General features: G+C 36.1%; 1 protein-coding gene across 8 annotated transcripts in view; it reads left to right on the plus strand.

Annotated features, from left to right (window-relative positions):
* AFTPH (aftiphilin) overlaps positions 1–21,251 on the plus strand; it is a 92,463-nt gene extending 71,212 nt beyond the window's left edge. For 6 of the 8 annotated variants that reach the window (XM_077134390.1, XM_077134394.1, XM_077134389.1 and 3 more), the window contains 4 exons: positions 10,253–10,313; positions 11,830–11,913; positions 16,075–16,198; positions 20,769–21,251. In XM_077134390.1, the coding sequence (XP_076990505.1) occupies positions 10,253–10,313; positions 11,830–11,913; positions 16,075–16,198; positions 20,769–20,913 (414 nt within the window). In that variant the 3' untranslated portion in view covers positions 20,914–21,251. The remainder of the gene's footprint in view (positions 1–10,252; positions 10,314–11,829; positions 11,914–16,074; positions 16,199–20,768) is intronic. The other 2 variants (XM_077134395.1, XR_013164314.1) reach the window with 2 other exon arrangements.
* Positions 21,252–21,556: the final 305 nt, after the last annotated feature.

Consider the following 21,556-nt stretch of genomic DNA (forward strand, 5'->3'; position numbering starts at 1 on the left):
AAAAACATTTTTAAAATTTGTACATTGTACATTTCACTATTTTTATACACTCTAGGCATTCCTAGATTATACCATCTCAATCTTTAACATCTATCTTTCTTTCTGATTTCATTTATGTCCCCAGCCCTCCTCCCTCTATCATTCTCACATGCAGCTTCATTTAGTGTTTTAACATAATTGTATTACAATTAGGTATTATTGTGCTGTTCTGAGTTTTTGTATCCAGTCTGTTCAAGTCTTTTTCCCATTTTGTAATTGGATTGGCTGTCTTTTTGTTTTGAGTTGATAATCTCTTTATAAATTCTGGATACTAGACCTTTATATGATTTGTTATTTCCAAATATTGTCTCCCATTGTGTAGGCTGTCTTTCTACTTTCTTGATGAAGTTCTTTGATGCACAAAAGTGTTTAATTTTGAGGAGTTCCCATTTATCTATTTCTTTCTTCAATGCTTGCGCTTTGGGAGTAAGGTCTAGGAAACCACCTCCAAGTGTAAGATTTATAAGATATTTCCCTACATTTTCTTTTAACAGTTTTATGGTCTTAGATCTAATGTCTAGGTCTTTGATCTGTTTTGAGTTCATTTTTGTATAGGGTGTGAGATATGTATCCTCTTTCATTCTTTTGCAAGTGTATACCCAGTTCTCTAGGCACCGTTTATTGAAGAGACTGTTCTGTCCCAAGTGAGTTGGCTTCACTGCCTTATCAAAGATCAGTTGTCCTTAGATGAGAGTGTCTGTATCTGAACACTCTCTTCGATTCCATTGGTCAATATATCTATCTTTATGCCAGTACCATTCTGTTTTGACCACTGTAGCTTCATAATACGACTTAAAGTCAGGTAGTGTGAGACCTCCGACTTCATTTTTCTTTTTCAGGATACTTTTAGCTATCGGGGCACCCTGCCCTGCTAGATAAATTTCGTTATTGGTTTTTCTGTTTCTGCAAAGTAAGGTTTTGGGATTTTGATTGGTATTGCATTGAATCTGTAAATCAATTTAGGTAGAATTGACATCTTAACTATATTTAGTCTTCCAATCCATGAACACAGTATACCCTTCCATTTATTTTTTCTTCTGTAATTTCTTTTGACAATTTCTTATAGTTTTCTTTGTGTAGATATTTTGTATCTTTAGTTAAATGTATTCCTAAATATTTTATTCTTTTTGTTACAAGTGTAAATGGATTTTTTTTCTTGATTTCCCCCTGAGATTGTTCATTACTAGTGTATAGAAACACTACAGATTTTTGAGTGTTGATCTTGTAAACTGCCACTTTGCTGTACTCATTTATTAGCTCTAGTAGTTTTGCTGTGGATTTTTCAGGGTTTTTGACATATAGTATCATATCATCTGCAGACAGTGAGAGTTTTACTTCCTTTCCAATTTTGATGTCTTGCATTTCTTTCTCTTGTCTAATTGCTCTGGCTAGAACTTCCAACACAAGGTTGAAAAACAGTGATGATAGCAGATATCCTTGTCTTGTTCCTGGTCTTAGGGGTAAAGTTTCAGTTTTTCCATCAAGGATAATGTTAGCTGTGGGCTTTTCATATATTCTCTTTATCATTTTGAGGAAGTTCCCTTCTATTCCTATCCTTTGAAGTGTTTTCAGCAGGAAAGGATGTTGAGTTTTGTCAAATGCCTTTTCTGCATCAATCAAGATGATCGTGTGGTTTTTCTGCTTTGATTTGTTGATATGGTATATTACTTTAATTGATTTTCTTATGTTGAACCATCCTTGCTTGCATACCTGGGATGCATCCTACTTGGTCCTGATGTGTAATTCTTTTAATATGCTGTTGGATTTGATTGGCAAGAATTTTGTTGAGGATTTTTGCATCTATATTCATAAGAGAGATTGGTCTGTACTCTTTTTTTGTAATATCTTTGCCTGGCTTTGGTATGAGTGTGATGTTGGCTTTGTAGAATGAGTTAGGTAGCTTTCCCTCCTCTTCAATTTTTTTGAAGAGTTTGAGCAGGATTGGTACTAATTCTTTCTTGAATGTTTGGTAGAATTTACATGTGAAGCCATCCGGTCCTGGACTTTTCTTTTTGGGGAGCTTCTTAATGACTGATTCAATTTCTTTACTTGTGATTGGTTTGTTGAGGTCATCTATTTCTTCTTGAGTCAATGTTGGTTGTTCATGCCTTTCTAGGAAGTTGTCCATTTCATCTACGTTGTTGAATTTATTAGCATGAAGTTGTTCTTAGTATTCTCTCATTACTTCATTTCTGTGAGGTCAGTGGTTATGTCTCCTCTTCCATTTCTGATCTTATTTATTTGCATCCTCTCTCTTCTTTTTGTCAGCCTCGCTAAGGGTCCATCAATCTTACTGATTTTCTCATAGAATCAGCTTCTGGCTTTGTCGATTTTCTCAATTATTTTCGTGTTCTCAATTTCATTTATTTCTGCTCTAATCTTCATTATTTCTTTCCTTTTACTTGCTTTGGGGTTAGTTTGGTGTTCTTTCTCTGGTTCTTCCGAATAGACAGTTAATTCCTTGATTTTTGCTCTTTCTTCTTTTTTGATATAGGCATTTAGGGCAATAAATTTCTCTCTTAAATTCCTTCGCTGCATCCCATAAATTTTGATATGTCATGTTTTCATTTTCATTTGCCTCGAGATATTTACTGATTTCTCTTGTAATTTCTTCCTTGACCCACTGGTTGTTTAAGAGTGTGTTGTTGAGCCTCCATATATTTGTGAATTTTCTGGCACTCTGCCTATTATTGATTTCCAACTTCATTCCTTTATGATCTGAGAAAGTGTTTTGCATGATTTCAGCCCTTTTAAATTTATTGAGACTTGCTTTGTGACCCAGCATATGGTCTGTCCTTGAGAATGATTCATGAGCGCTTGAGAAAAAGGTATATCCTGCTGTTGTGGGTTATAATGTTCTATGAATGTCTGTTAAGTCTAGCTCATTTATTTTATTATTCAAGTTCTCTGTTTCTTTATTGATCCTCTGTCTAGATGTTCTGTCCATTGATGAGAGTGTGGAATTGAAGTCTCCAACTATTATGATAGATGTGTCTATCTCTCTTTTCAGTGTTTTCAGTGTTTGCCTCATGTGTTTTGGAGCATTTTGGCTTGGTCCATAAATATTTAGGATTGTTATGTTTTCTTGTTGAATTGTTCCTTTTATTAATACATACTGTCCGTCTTTGTCTCTTTTAACTGTTTTACATTTGAAGTCTAATTTCTTGGATATTAGTATAGCGACTCCTGCTCTTTTCTGATTGTTAATTGCGTGGAATATCTTTTCCCAACCTTTCACTTTCAACCTTTGTTTATCCTTGGGTCTAAGATGCATTTCCTGTAGACAGCATAGAGCTGGGTCCTGTTTTTTAATCCATTCTGCCAGTCTATGTCTTTTGATTGGGGAGTTTAATCCATTAACATTTAGTGTTATTACTGTATGGGCAGTACTTTCTTCTACCATTTTGCCTTTTGGATTTTATATGTTAGATCTCATTTTGCTTCTTTTTACCTTTACTGATAGTCTTCATTTCTATACTCTTCTCCACACCTCTCTCTCCTGTCTTTTCATATCTGTCTCTAGTGCCCCCTTTAGTATTTCTTGCAGAGCCGGTCTCTTGGTCACAAATTCAGTGATTTTTTTTGTCTGAAAATGTTTTAATTTCTCCCTTATTTTTGAAGGACAGTTTTGCTGAATATAGAATTCTTGGTTGGCAATTTTTCTCTTTTAATAATTTAAGTATATCATCCCACTGTCTTCTCATTTCCATGGTTTCTGCTGAGAAGTCTACACATAGTCTTATTGGGCTTCCCTTGTGTGTGATGAATTGCTTTTCTCTTGCTGCTTTCAAGATTCTCTCTTTCTCTTTGACATCTGACATTCTGATTAGTAAGTGTCTTGGAGTATATTTATTTGGATGTATTCTGTTTGGGGTATGCTGTACTTCTTGATCTGTAATTTTAAGTCTTTCATAAGAGTTGGGAAATTTTCGGTCATAATTTCCTCTATTAGTTTTTCTCCTCCTTTTCCCTTCTCTTCTCCTTCTGGGATACCCAGAACACATCTATTTGTGTACTTCATGTTGTCATTTAATTCCCTGAGTCCCTGCTCATATTTTTCCATTCTTTTCCCTTTATTTTCTTTTGCTTGTTGGATTTCAGATGTCTCATCCTCCAGTTCACTAATCCTATCTTCTGCCTCTTGAAATCTGACATTGTAGATTTTCATTGTTTTTTTCATCTCTCCTACTGTGCCTTTATTCCTGTAAGCTCTGTTATTTGTTTTTTCAGACTTTCAATTTATTCCTTTTGTTCATTCCTTGCCTTCTTTATATCCTGTCTCAGTTAAGTGATTTGATTTTTGATGAGGTTTTCCATCAGACCTCATTCGAACAGAATGTTTGTTCAGACATTCTGAATTTATTGTCTCAACTCCTGTATCTCATTTGAATTGTTGGTTTGTTCCTTTGACTGGGCCATAACTTCAGTTTTCCTAGTATGTCATTATTTTTTGCTGGCATCTAGGCACTTTAATTACCTTAATTAGTTTATTCTGGAAATTGTTTTCACTTTTTTTTACCTAGAATTTTCTTGCTGGATGACTTTGTTATCTCACTGTTCTTTGGCATTCAGTTCAGCTTATTCTGGACCTGTAGCTTAGGTTTTGTTTAACAGCTCAGAATTTTTCAGTTCTTTTTTTCCTGTTTCTTGCCCTGCCTATAGGTGGCTTTTTTTTTTTACCCACCCCCCCCACCCCCCCACCCCCCCACCCCCCCACCCCCCCACCCCCCGCCTTAGGAGGGTCTGCTTAGGTATTACAGACCCCAGCCAGATTTTTCCAGACCAAACTGGCTTCCTATTGGGAGGAAAGAGTCACCTGCATCAGTTTTCCCTGAGGATGAGACCTAGCAGATTGAAAGACTTTCCTGTGAAGTCTCTGGGCTCTCTATTTTTCCTATCCTGCCCAGTATGTGGTCCTTGTCTGCCTGCACATCTCACCAGCATAAGATGATGCGGTACCTTTAACTTCAGCAGACTCGGTGCTCGGGGCATGGTGGAGACAGAGGAGAGGTTGTAGACTGGTTTTAATGGCTTCACTTTTCCAGGCCCTGGGGTCTGAACTTCTTGAGGGAGGGATTCCTCCTGAGCTGGGCCCCACCCCTCTTCTGGGGAATGCAAAGGCTCCAGACAAACACTCAAACAAGGTTAATTCTGCCTATGCCTGGGGCCTTGGAGCCCAAGATGCTTCGCACCTGTATCCAAAGAGCAGTCAAGCTGTAGAAACACAGCCACCAAAATTAAAGGGAAAAATCCTTTTCAGAGCAGGACCTCCATTCCTCAGGTTTGCCAATCAAGAGCTTAAGTTGGTACATTATTCTGTGTATCTGCAGGTCCTATGTGCCCCCTCCTTTCCTTCAGGGCCCAGACCTTTTCAAATCCAAAAGAACCTCTGTTTTGTTTTGTTTTTTTCCTTTTTCTGTCAGGCCTGCACCCTCTGCACCAGGGCAAAAACCGCAACCTCAGCTTTTCCTCAACGTTCAGCTGAGCTGGGGACCTATTTTTAGTAGTCAGAATATGTTAATTAATTCCACAATTGGAGTTGGGTTGTGTTCAACCCCTGTTGCTGGTAAACTCTCTTTCCTTTTCCCTCTGGGAAGCAGCCTGTGGGGGAGGAGCGCCGGCAGCCGCGGCTTGAGGAACTCACAGTTCTCCGTGGGTTCGCAGCTGGTCCAGACTGTGTGTCCGGTCACGGATGTGGCCCCAGCAATTGTTCTGTGCTGTCCCTGGCTATTTATTAGCTCCTCTGGAGGACAAACTAAATCCCACACCTCGCTATGCTGCCATCTTGGCCTTCCCCTATTTGTCATTTCTTAAAACTTAAATATCCTCTTTAGCTGTATCTAACACAAAAAAGTATGTTTCAACGGCTCATTAGTTTCCTAGGGCTGCTGTAACAGTTTACCACAAACTGGAGCAAGAAGTTTGAAAGTTTTGACAGGGCCATGCTCCCTCTGGGAACTCTAGAGGAAAATCCTTCCCTGCTTTTTCCAGCTTTTGGTGGTCCCAGGCATTCCGTGGCTTGTGGCAGAATAACCCCAACCCCTGCCTCTGTCTTCACATGGCTTTCTTCTCCTGTGTGTCTCCATCACTGTGTTCAAATTTCCTTCTTTAAGAATGCCAGTTGTTTTGGATTTAGGGCCACCCTAACCCAGTATGTCCTCATCTTAACTTGATTACATCAGTAAAGACCCTATTTCCAGATAAGGTCACATTTGTAGGTACCAGGATTTAGAACATGAACATATCTTTTGAAACGGGTGGGGGGTGCATTTCAACCCACAACCGACAACCTTTCCCAAAATGTATGTTCCAGTGAACCTAATCCCCTGACATGTTCCTCTAAAGAAAGGTTCCAAGGTGAAGTAAGTTTGGGAAATATTTTATATCACACCCCCACCACCATGCTTGGAGATTCAATACAGCACACGTTAAAGACTGAAAAATCCTGCAGTAAATAATCCCACTTAATTTTAATTAATCATTTCTCAAATTTACTTGACCACATAACTTTTTTTGCTAGGGTGAAGGGAGATAACACCTGTAGAACTAGTGTTTGAAGAGTACACCTTAGAATATAATGATGTAAAATACGGATCCTACCCTGGCGGGTGTGTCTACCAAGAAATATCTAATATTGTTGCTATATACCACTGTAGTTTATACTTGGGCATAATTTAAGCATCATTTTGAAGCCAGCTTATTACTGGCAATGGATTAGTGGGCAAGGGGCCTGATGAGTAAAATGCCTGGCCTTATTTGATGGTTGAATAGCTGGCAAGGTGCCTTTGGCAAAATGTCTTAATATATAGAATCTGTCCTTACTTATCTTACTTTCATTGTCCTGATATTACCCTTTGGCTCACAACAGCTGTCCCAGGTCTGCTCTGTTTACGCAGATTCCAAAATTATTTCTTTGATAGCACATCCCCATTTCTACCTTAATCGACATTGTTGTTCTGTTGTGCTGGGAGTAACTCCTTGGTACATGTACAGAAAATGGAACTGTTCTCCTTTGAGACCACTTGTTGCCAGTTTCACTTGCCTCCCTCCCTCTTCCTGCTCCATCCAAACCACTTCCAGGTGTTACAACCTCATAAACGATTGCTTATTTTATCAGAGGTAGCTGTATCCTGACATTTGTACCCCTAGCTGCTTTGCTCCATCTTATGAATTTCATTCTAGTCAGGTCTTACAACTTGCTTGATTCCAGACTTCTGATTGTGGTTAAAATATTTAACAGATACTGAAATGCCTTGTAAAGATTCTCTTTACATAAAGTGGTATTTATTGCCACTGTTCTTTGGCATGTCATGTATACTTCTTGGCCATGTTGGAATTCTGGCACATCTTCCTGCTAGTTGTATTTTTCAGTTGAAACAGCCATAGGTTTTAGTGCTTGACGTGTGTATCAAGGAAAACATTTAAGTTCAATACCTAAATTAAAAAATAAAAACATATATGCAATCTTCCTTTTATGTTTTTGTTTTTGCCATCAGTAAATAGTGACTTTCAAACTTAGCACCGTTGTATAATCCCTATTATGTATGCATACTTTTTTAATCTACTTACTGCTATCCCAATTTCGATACCAATTAATTTTTTTTTCTTTCAAATTGACTTGAGTTTTCTAATCTTGTAACCATTGCATCTCTTGTTTAGGAATATAATAATTTAAGAATAACTGTCAGTGGTGTTTTTCTATTATAATTTTACCTGAAAAAATGATTTGTTAAAATATAATGAAACTTTTGGCTTTTTTTTTTTTTTGTCTTTATCCACTGAATTTCAAGGCCACATTATTCATGGTGTCATTACTGATGCCCCTCTTAATAAGAGCAATGCTTAGTAGAGTCAACTCTCTGGCTAGTGGTTATCCTCCTAGTCACCACTAGCAAACTTCCTCTCTTAAGCCACTTGATGTGGCTATCTCATTGTGAATCAGAATAGCTAGAAGAAATTTTAAAGGTAGTAACATGCTACCTTTTTACAATAAAGAAAACATGCTTGGAAAGGTTAAATCATTTACTCAATGTTATACATCATTGGTTCAGTTAAAACTAGAGCCCAAGTCTCCTGTCCCCAATCTCCATTTTTGTGCTTTTTTTATTATGATTTTGTTTCCTTTCTGCTTTTGTCACTGTAATAATTATTTATACCACATTGCTTCAAGTTCTGTAATGCCTCATTCCAAGATTTCTCTTTGAGTTAGTTGCCCTACTTGTGATTTTCTTTAGTTAGCCTGTCATTGCTTAGGTATCTTGTTTTTCATCTTCCTCATTTTTACTAAAGTCAGTTTGTGTTTTAGCACCTCATTATAACATTGGCTATGTCTTCAAAACACATACATCTAGATTCTGGCAAATCACTGGAATATTTCTAAGCATCCAGCTACTTGACATCATTTAGATTAAAAATGCTAATGAAAGAGCTTTGTTCCAATTATCCAGAAACGTTACTACATAAACCTAGGCTTTGTCCAGCCATCCAATACTGAATACAACCATAAAATGCCACGGATCTAGGAGTAGAATGATATCATTTGAATCTGTTGGAATGCTTAGGGTTTTTGTTTGTTTGCTTTTGAGATAAATTAGATCTTTTCTAAATGTTGTTTCTCAGTCGTACAGGTGGGTTATAAACTAGTTTATGCTAGTAGTCTTTTCATTTTAACCTTTTTTATTCTGAAGTAATTATAAATTCACAGGAAGTTGCAAAGATCGTACTGAGAGACCCCGTGTACCCTTTATTAAATTTCCTCCATGGTTACATCTTACATAATTATAGTATTCTATTAAAACCAGGAATGTGACGTTGGTACAGTAGAGTGTGAATAGTTCTGTCGTTCTGCACATGTGTAGATTGGTGTAACCATCACTTGCAATTGAGATACAGAACTATTCCATCACCACAAAGATCTCCCTTTATAGTCACACCCATCATCCCTAACCCCTGGCAACCACTAATGTTAGCACTGTGTTTGGTTTATACTTCCACCCAACCCCCGACCTCCAGACCTGATTTGATTTCTTTGGGACTAAATGTAATTTGTCTATCATTGATATCCCAGTTACCAGGACAATTGTATCATAATATCATGGAGCTAGACTTTCACAAATAACTTATCCATGCCCCTTCCCTACAGGGAGCAATGTCTTTACCAACACAGAAGAAGATGAGTGAAAATTATTAGTAATGCTTACCATAGAGTAGAGCATAGTGGTAAGCTGTACCATAAAAAAGCTGTGTTGTCGGTCTTTTTTCAAAAAGACGTGAAAGCATAGGAGTTTTTCTATTTTAAAACCTCCGTAATCACTACCAACATAATATAGAGTCTAATAAAACAGGTTATTTCAGTAAGTGTTGTCAACATCCCTCTACCCACACACACAAAAAAAGAAAAACAAACAAAAATCCCAACTATTTTTCTCTTCAAGAATGTTATTAAAATGAGTCAATGCTCATTTAAAAAAAAAAACTGTTATACAACCATCCATCCTTTGTGTACCATTTGCTCATTTTATCTTTATATTTTGGTTACAAAATATAAAGTTACAAAATTTAAAAACCGTAGAATATTAAAATAATTTGGCTATCCTTTTTGGTTAGTACTTTATTTTAGAAATTAGATTCTAAGATCTGGTTATAGCAATTTCTAAATCAGAGAAGATTAAAGTAAATATTGGTAATCAATACTTTCTTCTGTAAATGTAGTTCTCATTTACTGGCACGTAATTTTATCTGTAAGAAATTTTAAGTAGTTAATAATTTAAAATCAACTAGCATTTTCTCACTTGTCTTATATTAGACAGGATTCACATGTACTTTTAAAAATTACTCTAGTGAAAAAAGCAGTGTCTTAAAAATGTTAAGACATTTTTAACATTCTTAGCCAATAGTTGGAATCATGATTTGAGAAAAGATTGGAATCTTGACATAGTCTCAGCCCATAAATATGTTTGTAAATATAAAGATGATTCCAATTCTGCAGTAAAACTTGTTTAATATCAATAAGTTATTCTGTTTGTCAATTTTGCAATATCAGTTTGTGTTAGTATTTGCAAGTGACCTTCTGGAATTGTAAATTACCCCAGTTTTGTCTTTAGTTATTTTGCTGTCTAATGATCTTGGTATTAATAGGTTTTTTGTTTTTAAGATTTTTTATGTTGCTACAACCTGTACTGATTAATTTTGATTTTCTGGTTTTCAACTCTAGGAGTCTCTACCACCCGTCCAGTTTGACTGGAGTAGCAGTGGCCTTACTAACCCTTTAGATGGTACGTCTCTCCGTAGAGCCTCTAGCACCAGAGCTAGAGTTAAGAAAGCTACAAAGTTCAGACAAACTTCTCTCTGCTGATTTCCTTTTTCGTTTGAACATAACTTCTTATTCTTATCTTTGGAAATTCAGGCTTTCTTTCTGAATAGTAATTTGCTTAAGAAACCACCTGTTACTATTATTAACAGTATTCATGTCCAATTATAGGTAGTAGGAGCTAGGTAGAATTTTAGCTTCTTTATCTGAAGTCAAAACAAGCTTCTTTATTTTTCACAGATATTTAGGTAAATTAAATAATGATATTTTGGCTGGGACCAATTTGCTTGAAATTTGTTTCTTCTGTTTTAATTTATGAAATTTTCTTGGATGCAAAGTCTTGTGGCTATAGGCTGCTTCAAAGCACAAAGCACAGTAATTTAACCAAAAACAGTGTGCATATTTATTGACTCAAAATAGTTTTCAAATTTAATAACATTTTATAGAATACCTATACAAATGGGAAATGAATGATTTTCACAATCCTTTTCTAAAACTTATTTCCAGATGCTAGTTGGCAGTTCCCAAAATAATTGGTTTCACCTAATGGCTTTTTAAAAATCCTGAAAAATATTTTTTTCGGTAATGTGGGGTCTTTGAAATAACACACAATGCGAATTTTCCAGTGTGTTGACACCACGACTTTTAAGTGGACCTCAAGATACAATTATTCTTACTCCTTGTACCTCATAAGTTGTTTGAGCCATTGTCCATAACTCCTGTCACTCTATCAGCTTTGCCTTATAGTGGGTATCCTCAGATATCTGGAAAGCATCCAATTGAATAACGTGCTGAAGGAAAGCCTGGATGCACCTTTTGCTGTTGTCTGGTGTCTTATTCAGTCAGATCATCGTTCTTTATATTAACGAACGACTTCTTTAAACATGTGTACTATTTCTGATTACTGTTTCAGAGTTAAAGGGGAACAGTACAGCTTGAGGTTGCACATCAGGGTAGGGCAGTTATGGCGTTTCTTATGATACTTTATTTTAACCAAGTTAACATATTGGTGCGTGTCTTGAAACTGACAACTTTGTCACTCTAAAAATCATTAATTAGAAACCAACATTACTGACATGGGAGATTGGTTTGGGCATGTACAGTGCTTTAATGATGAATTGAGATTAAGGTATTGTTTCCCTTTAACGGGTATGCTTTCCCCCTTGGTCTTTCTGGTATGGCTTCCAATTCTGATTGAAAGAACTGAACTCCTTCCAACTAAAACCTTACTAAGTGTTAAATGATTTACATTGTACATGAAAAGATGTACATTGAAATAAATTGTTATTTTAGAAATGTCCTTAGTAATGAAAAACTAATACTGTACACATTGTTTTAATGTTGATTTTTAAAATGTGTAATGACTACTAATTATAACCTGCATGTTCAAGTGTGTGTCTTACCCCTTTTTACACATAACCCCTCCTCCCTTGGCTTACCTTCTGTGTGGCTGCCTACCAACACGGTCACTGAATTTCAAGCTAGTGGAGGTTCCACTCTTCTGAACCTTGATTTCTTTGGGCCCGTGGATGACAGTAGCTCTAGCAGCAGCACCACAATCCCAGGTCAGCAGAGTGTTAAAACCACAATTCTAGTTTTTTTACTAAAAGCATGACCACATCACTTGACTTTCCTATAAACAAGGAAATGATTAGATTGTATTCTCTCTGTGTTTCTAATACTTCCTTTTATCTGTTGTTATTTTCTAGTATCTGACTACTACAAATGACTTATATGAAATGTATTTTGAGGAAACCATTTTCAGAGTGTAATATTCAGAGCTGAAAGTAGTTCTAGGAATAAAAAAACCCCCTAATGTCCTTACACAGTTAAAGAATGGATTTGTTTGGGTTGTTTTTGGTTTTTTGTTTTTGCCCTTAATTCTGTTAAGCCATTTGAAAAATACAAAGTTTAGAGATATAAGAATATTTTAATACACAGATAACTTTACATTGTAGTGCCTATGATAATAGAACCTTTACAAGTTCTAGGTTCAACTAGTTAATTACTTTTACTGATGCTAAATGTATAATTAATTTCTAAAATGTTGGAGTCTAACAGTTATTATATAGCCCCACGTAGAACTCTAATACTGTTTTTATGTGGCTCTTAAACAGAAAGTATACTGATAGGTTTCCATGGAGAAAAAAATGTTTCATAAGTTAATATTAGAAAATAATTGCTATGAAATACTAAAGGCCAGAAATTAAAACTTATTGGAGTGCCTGTTAAATTAATGTTCAGTCCTGCAAAAGTTCAATTCATTGACCGAAGGACTAATGTACTTTGTCACTTTCTAACTGAATAAAAAATGAAAATTATGATGGCTTTTTTTTTTTTTTTTTAACATGGGCAGGCACCGGGAATCGAACCCGGGTCCTCGGGCATGGCAGGCAAGCACTCTTACCTGCTGAGCCACCATGGCCCGCCCATGATGGGATTTTTATGTTTAGATTTTATATAATATGAATTTAAGGAGTCCCTGTCATCCCAACTTGTGATCTGATAATCATGCCCCGCAGTCACAGACACCTGTTGGGGTGCTGTATAGATACTGTGTCCGGAATAAATGGAGAAAAATCTCCCTCTGTCCCACTAGGAGCCAGTTTCCCAGCCAACCTCATTCCTGCTAATTTGCTGGTTTTGTTCTGTTCTCCTCGTTAACCTCACCACCTACTTCTAACAGTTTAGGAGTCATGATGGGAAATGGGGGGGCCACGAGAGTCAGCTGAGGGTGAGCCTGAGCTCCAGGATACCTTCTCCAAGATCCAGTTCTGAACCTGCTACCAGGAAGCCCCAGGGCCATTTTATCCAGTAAAATGACTGGATTCCTCAAATCTAAGCCCCTGGCTATCATTCTCATTGTTCTCAGGATTGTACAAACGTGAAAAAACAAACTGTCAGGTTTTAACTTCAAAATGATTTTTATTTATCTTAAATGACTTCTAAATGTATGTGATCTATGGAATGATCTGGGTGAGCTAATTAGTTGTCTGACATTTTAAAATACTTAATTGAGGGTGGGGAGGACAAAAGCTTGTATCTCACTGACCTTATTACTGTAGTATTCCTGGGAATAAATTACCAAGCTCCCATTAAATTTGCACTCAACTTTGTTTTGTCATGAACTGTGTTGTAATTTAAGTGAGTTTACTATTTTTCTTTTGGAGGCTTAAAAACCTGGTTTAAATTTAATCTTTAATTACATTTCAAACTCATTAAAAAGTTCCATAAGAACAAAATAACCTGGCCATATAAAAAAGTACAGAAATGACCTGATAACCAAGCTCAGTATGCACAGCTGCAAGAAGAGCCAGAAATTGCAGAAACTTAGAGCTGTAATGGAAGTGAAGTTAGCATAGTCCAGTGGGGTCCTCATTACTTTGGAATCTCTTAAACAATTTTCTTTCCATATTTTCATTAATATGTTCTAGCTGCTATATCAGTTTGATTACTGTAAATTTACTTTGGCTGTTTTTTATTGTTCTTGAGTTTGTTAAAACTTACCATCAAGCTACAGGTATCAACACCTTCCTTAGTATTCCATTTCACCACTTGTTTGCACTTTTTCTGACTTGTTTCTGGGAAAGTCATTTAATCTTAGCTTGCAGTTATTTAATTATTTTGTGTGTGAGACTTAGGAGGTTGGCATAGAACTTGGTTGGCTAGCTTTAGTTATGTATTTCAGTCATGCCTCATTAAGGTTCTGTGAAAAAACAAATAGGGGAAAAAAACTCTTGCATTAAAAAAATTTACTCTCCAATCATGATACTATATTAATGGTACAGTAAGTAGTTATCTTGTTTTTGAGAAATAAAGCCACAATAAGGTTTTTTTGGTATTGGTGGTGGCGATTTTGGGCTGGGGAGTTGATTTTTTTTGTTGTTACTGTATTTTTTTTTATCTCCCATTTACTGTTTGATTGCCGAGTAACCAGTATTTTACTCACCCTAGTAAGTTTTTACTAGCACTGTTGCCAGTCAGCATGCAGTTGTTTATCCTGAATTATGCATTAGACATTAACTTAAATTTTGTGGCTACTTGGAATCTGACCTTTCAGAGTAGAGGAGGTTAATGCTTTGGATTCATTTGGTTCCCTTTATAAACATCCACAATTTTTTTTTTTACATTTTAATTGCCAGGAAACTTATTATAGAACTGAAAAGAAAAAGCCCTTTTAACATACATTTTTGAAACTGTACCTTAATGAAATATTAAGAACTTGGGAGAGTCAACATACATCTTCTATAGCCTTCCTCCCTTGTTAGACATGGTAACTTGTGGAAGCCGCTTTTGCTTGTTTGATTTCTGTAAACATCTGAGATCTGTGTTTACATCTGCTAATCATCTGCAGAATTGGTTAATAGAATACAGTCACTGATTTTTTTCTTAACCTTGAAATAGCCTAAAAGGAGAAAATTTGTTAGTCTAAATATATATACATTTACATAAGATTTTATCTGCTGATTTTGCAGTACTTTAAATAAAAGTTGATGAATTGATAAGAATCTTCCTTACAGTGTGCTAAAGTATTATACCCTGAAAGTACTGACTTTTTTTTTTTTTTTTACATGGGCAGACACTGGCAATCGAACCCAGGTCTCTGGCATGGCAGGCAAGAACTCTGCCTACTGAGCCACCATGGCCCACTCTGACTTTTTTATTTTATATAATTTGTTGGTACCAAGGATAATGTAGGATTGAAACCTCTTTTTATCTGATTATTTGTATTATCCAAGGTGTGCCTTGAGTTTAAAACATTTAATTGTTCTTTCCAGTGTTTTTGTAGTCATCATTGTTATTTAATATATATGTGTTACATAGGAAAAGTGAAAATTTATATGAATAATTTCACTAGTGAAGTTAGATGGGGAGAGAACTTTCATAGGTTTTTTTTTTAATAGATTTTTGGAGTAAATCTAACTCTTTAACTCATCTGCATTTTGAATTGTTATAATAAGATATTTGAATTATTGCCTACCAGATTCAGATATGAAACTATAGAAATATAAATAACCTTTGAAAGAAGAATTTTCATTTGTCCAAAGTAATGCTTTTGATTAATTTTTTCTGAAAATATTTTACGCTTCCCACCTCATACCTGAAGAAAGAAAAATGGAGTGTATGGTTTATCTTTAGTAATAATTTGATGTGTTGAATAATATTTCATGTTCTCTCAAATGGCCAGAATATATTTAAACTAACCAAATCATTTTCCATGGTTGAAACTTATGTTAAGTGCCAAATATTTTGGTAAGGAAGAAAATAATAAGGAAAAATTCCTTGGGGGGGGGTGAAAGCAAAAAGAGATCCAAAAAATGAATTTAAAATCATCAATTGATTTCAAAAATTGAGGATGATTTTAAAATTGTATAACAAATTATGTACATCCTATTTAAAACGTTGGTAACTTTATAATTGCAAAATTAATGGAAGTATCTATAGCAGATAGAAATTTTAGAAATATGCAAATAGTATCTGCCTCATAAATGTTAGATTAGAGATTTATTTATTCCAAAGTGGAATTTTTTTTAATTTTCCTTATAAACTCTGAAAAATATGGTTTATAATTTTAAAACTAATTGCATTATTACACTGTTCTAAAGATGTGTATGTTTGTAAAAGACTCAGATGTTTACAGAATATTGCCTTTTGCATCTTGGTTTGTGACCAATTGAATAACCCATTGCAGCTTGCCAACACTGACTATCATTTTATACTACAAGGTGTGGATCCAGAGTTGTATGAGTTAACAACTTCTAAGCTGGAAACCTCCACCTCAAGCTTCAAAGTGACAGATGCATTTGCCAGACTCATGTCCACAGTAGAGAAGACAAGCACATCAACCAGGTACACCAGCTAGTGTAAATCACACCCTAATTCTGAATTCTGTGTGAAACAAAATAGCCCAAATGGAAGAGCACAAATGTTGGCAGTATTTCAGTATGTTATATTAAAATCAACTTTGTATCTGTAAAAACCAGTAGATGCCTAATTCTAGAAAATAGTGTCAAATTATGTTTAATTATGAACTTTATTAGAGCAAAGCCATATCATAAAAACTGGAAAAGGCTGACAAATGGGTTTTTCTTTTTATCTGTTTATTTTTTTCCCTCACTTTGTAGAGTAGAATTCTGATTAACCTTTGTAATCACAAAGCCGTTGTAGAACTTTCCCCTCCCCCCACTGCCCACATCCCTGTAACTACTGAAATGATCATCTTTGGAAACCTAGTTTCACACTCCCAGTTACCTAGGCCAGCCTTTTCACTCTTAGGTTAAGGTAGTCTAGGTAATGGCCACTGTGTTACTTTCAGACTTTATCCTTACGTGTTTCTTTGATTTGGGACAGGAGAACTTGCTTTACCAAGCCTCTTGGGAGCCCCTTCAAGACCATGGCCTTTAGAAAAGCCTTTAGAAAAGTTATCTCCCTGTGTCAGAACCAAAAATGGCACTTGAGCCTTGTATTTAGTATTCAGGAGACCTTTAGTTTTATAAAATTAAGCATTGGAATAATCCATTGCTTTGACATGTCAGCCATAAAAATAAGCCAGTTCCTAACAGGAAGGCAGTCATTATGAACCACTACTTGCAGAAGTCTGACTGCAAGAGCAAATGCTGGCTGATTGGCATACCAACTCTGCTGTCCCACAGCCATGATACATCAGCATTTTTAAAGTGGAAATATCTACCTGTTACCCACTTTGGGAATAGTATTATAGATCTTCTAAGTGACTACATGTCGCTCACATATCAAATTCAGATTTATCTTTTAAACCAGTTCTTCTGCAGAAAAAATACCCATTTTAAAGCTTTGGCTTGAATTATCACATTGCCTTTTTTTGTTTGTTTGTTTTTTTGCATGGGCGGGCACTGGGAATTGAACCCCGGTCTCCGGCTTGGCAGGCGAGAATTCTACCACTGAGCCATCATCACGCCACCCATCGCATTGCCTTTTAAACATTATTGTATGCTTAAGTATCCATTCATTCAAAAAATATTTATTATTAATAATATTATTGATATGTATAGTTTTAAAAAGCCATTTTTATTATTTTTATAATTATAGATACACTTCCTTACATTCTTGTTTGCCTACAGATCTTGCCCCTACATTTTGTTTGTTTTGGCAGGGGTGTTACATTTTATGTCAGGGAGACAATGATTTGACTAGAGGGAAAGAAGGTTCATCCTCACTTGGCATTTTTTAAAAAACATTTCTACATTTGCATCTTTTCCCTTGGACTCTAGTGCCTGAATCTACAAGTCTGCTAAATCCTTCTATGACTTTCTCTCACACTATATATGGCATTTTTTTCTAGTGTAAGGGTAAGGTATAAGTCTCTCTCTCTCTTTTTTTTTTTTTTTTTGGCTAACCAGCAACAGTTTATTGAATAATAGCATAAACAGAATAAACAGATTATCAGTTAAATGCTCAACATGTACCCAAATTAATTCATCACCTCCTTCCACCTCTCCAAACATGTTCTTCCCCAACTTAGGGAATGACCTCGCTATTCCAAGTGACCAAGTCAGAATCCTAGAGGTCACTTTCACATTTCACAGTGCTTCTTGCCCCTGCATTTTTGTGGTGTGATACCTGGCACTATTCAAGCCTCATATGAAGTGAACCAACTTGTAATTGAAGCCATTATGGATTTTTTGTCGCTTTCTAATTTTTTCTTTCTAAATAAGTCATATATTCAAATAGAAATTATATATTCCTCTACAAATTTCTTATCCATTGTTTTCTACATATGTTAACAAAAATTAAATTTTAAGATTAAAACTAGTGTACATTTTACTTTAAGAACAAAAAAAAGTATTGCTTTTTTTGTTTGGGCTTTCCCCCTCTATTTTTAGGATAATCCGTTATGCACTGTGTCCTCACTTTTTTCCCCTGCATTCTCTAAAACAGCAGTAGTTTTCAAATTCCCGACGATGAGAATTCATTCTTTATGCCGTTAGGAGGAGCTCTAAACCGCATTGTTAACTTGCTTGCTCTCTTTTCACTCAGTCTTGAAACAAGTAAGACACTAGGGTATTTGCCAAGCCTCTCACTCTAATAAGTTATCATTTCCCCCCTTTATTCTGTTCTGTTGGGGATCAACTAAACCTATATAGTCTGTCTCCTGCGGTTAGTCTTATAGCTGTATTGAATTATTCTCTAACACTTGTCCAGTTTGATGTTTAAAATAAAATATAAACTACATTAAATAAAGCTCAGAAAAATCTTCTTGGCTGGTGGCAGTACGCAGAAGATAGCATGAAAAGGCATTGTGAGGTAATGTGGGGTAAGAAAGGGTTCAAAAACCATGGTCTGAGTAGAGGAAACTTAACATATAGTGAGCCACACCCTGTGCGCTTGCTCTCTCTGTGCACTTGACTGTGTAAGAGAAAGTGCATGTGTTTTTCTCTTTTCATATTCAGGTTGTGAAAGTGACTTCTTACTTTGAATTCTTTAAAGAAATGCAAGTTCGTTTTTGGAACGTGCTTTTACAGACAGCCATCTCCCTCTGTCAATTTCAATAAATTTTCATTTCATCGCATACCCAGGCTATATTCAGATTTCTCTAATATTGTCCTCATATGGTTTTTCCAAACCAGTATTTTAATCCAGGACTAAAACATGGATGTTATTTTGCTTTTGTTCCTTTAAACCCAACATCTTATCTGCTACTCCCATTTGTTTGATTATCTTCTGTTTACTAACCCTACTTTCTGTAAATTGGAAGTTTTATCTAAAGGCCTGATGATTTCCAGGTTAAAAACTCTGAGGTAGAATGCATCATAGGCATTGTATCACATCGGAGGATCCATAATGTCTGGCTGATTCTGTCTCTCGAGAATCATGCTAAAATTAACCACTGGTGGGGGAGGGGGCACTGACTTCCATTATACAGTTCTAGTTTTCACTAGAACTATGTTCTATACGATTTTACTTTGGAATGATGCAAATATCCAGTTTGCCATCAAACATCTATTTAATAATTTTGACACTATTTTGGTGCAATTTAAAATGTAGATTTAAACAGACAAAATTTGTATTGTTATTCCATTCTTCTAAGAAACCCTAGAATTGGGTTTGGTATTTGTTGATTTGCTAATGGTATTCAGTGTGCCTGAAGCTGCCTCCCTACTGGAAAAATTTGGTCCTAAAAGTTTGGTGTTGAGGGGCGGGCCGTGGTGGCTCAGCAGGCAGAGTTCTTGCCTGCCATGCTGGAGAGCCAGGTTCGATTCCCAGTGCCTGCCCATGCAGAAAAAAAAAAAAAGCTTAAAGTCTGGTGTTGGGGTTTTCGGTCATTCTATAAAAACTTCATTTCAGTCTGAATTCAAATGTGCTATCAACAGTCAAGTCTAAGTGTAAAATAAAGGCCTGCATCTATCATTCTTTTCTTGCTTCACATCCTGACTTCCTGTTCTCCATCCTAAAAGCAGAGAAAATACTGGGTTTGAAGAGGTCATTTGTGTCATATCTAATTGAGTTCCAACTGTCCTTGACCCTAAAAAAGAATACTGAGATTTTTATAATCAGTAATTTAAAATGAACTTTGGTCTAAAATGAATATGTATATGACTACAGCTACTCCTTCAGCTTATTTATCATCCTGAAAAAATATATATAGTTTGGATTACAATCATGGGCTCAATTTGAGCCACATCGAGGTTCAGTTGGCATTTCTTGCAGCTCACTTGCTGGGAGGACCTGGATCACCAGGGTTCCTTGTATCTGTGCTGCACACCAAACTGCTCACTGATTATATCTCGGGCTGTGTAGTAAAAAATGCTTATAGGATTTGGAGATTACCCATCTCCCTGGGTTCCTTCCTGCCTGTGTACATCCTTAACACCAGCGATCACACTGGGTGTTGCTGCTTTTGAATCCAGTATTGTGTCCCAGTGGGGCTGAGACTGGGTGTTTTTGAGCTGAGGACTTTTTCTCTCTTGGAATTCCCCATTGGGAATCAGGAAAGCCTGAGGTTGAAATGACTTACAAGGCCTTGTGCCAGACATACTTCGTTTTATATTGAGGTAATTTTGGTAGTTTTTTGGGGAACAGGGGAAAATCCAGTTGGGTGGAGTGTTATTAGGGCCTCAGCATTATACTTCTGCTTCAGTAACATTTTTAACTTTGTCTGCGTAGAGGCTTCTAGCCGCAAATGTAGCTATGAGCTTTACATGTGCACATGTGAATGTCTCTATATCCATGTGTACCTTTTATGAACATACATAAAACAGAGTGTCCATCTCTTTGTCTGAGAGATTTGGCAGCTGGCATGAGAAGCAAGCACAGAAGTATTAGGAGATTGAGGAACTGGCAGAGGAAAAGATAAAGTCCCCACAGTTGCTAACTGCCTAACTTGAGAGTGAATTTTCTTCAACAAAGTCTCATTAACACACTTTTCTTTATTTGTCCATAGGAAACCTAAAAGAGAAGAGCACCTGAGTGAAGAAGCCATCAAGGTGATCGCTTGCCTTCCTGACTTAACGTTCATGCATGCCAAGGTGTTGATGTTCCCAGCCACGTTGACCCCTGCCACAAGCTCTCAAGAGAAGGCAGACTGACAACTGCTGTGAACTGGACAGTTTCAATTGCTTTTCCTTCCCTCCATCCCTTCCCTACCATCAAAAGCATACCTGCTCTAATTTTAAAAAAATTCAAGTTCAGCTGATTTGTTGGTAAGCCGCACTAGAAAGGTATACATAGTAATGTATATTTATTTACATACTGAAGTCCTAAATTTATATTAGAAACAAATGTAAATAATCGGGGATGAACATTTTTGAAGATTATTCTTTTTGTGTTGCTGGGGTGTATACATTTATGTCTTTGTGAAATACACTGGTGGTGTCCTTCTTACTAAACTTTTGAAATAAAAAAAAAAGAAAATTAAAAACTCAAATCTCCACTGTCTGTGAAATCCCCTTCAGTCTTTCCAGATTGCATTGAATGTCCTATTAATTTTTCATATCATATGTTGACTTACTTTTACTGTCATAAATGAGCTCCAAAGTCCCCATTTATTTTATTTTTTTTTTAATTTTCTGTGTGGTGGGTTTGTTTCAGATCTGGCTTTTGTTAACATTTTTTGGGTCTTTTTAATCTTTTCAGTCTGGCATATTGCTGTTTGGCCTCTTGCAAGGTACTTTCATCGATTGCTCTTTTGTTATAGTGTATGGATCATTGTCAGAACTCGAGTGGAGGGGT

The sequence above is a fragment of the Tamandua tetradactyla genome, chromosome 17, assembly GCF_023851605.1.
Source record: "Tamandua tetradactyla isolate mTamTet1 chromosome 17, mTamTet1.pri, whole genome shotgun sequence".
Classification (NCBI taxonomy): Eukaryota; Metazoa; Chordata; class Mammalia; order Pilosa; family Myrmecophagidae; genus Tamandua; species Tamandua tetradactyla.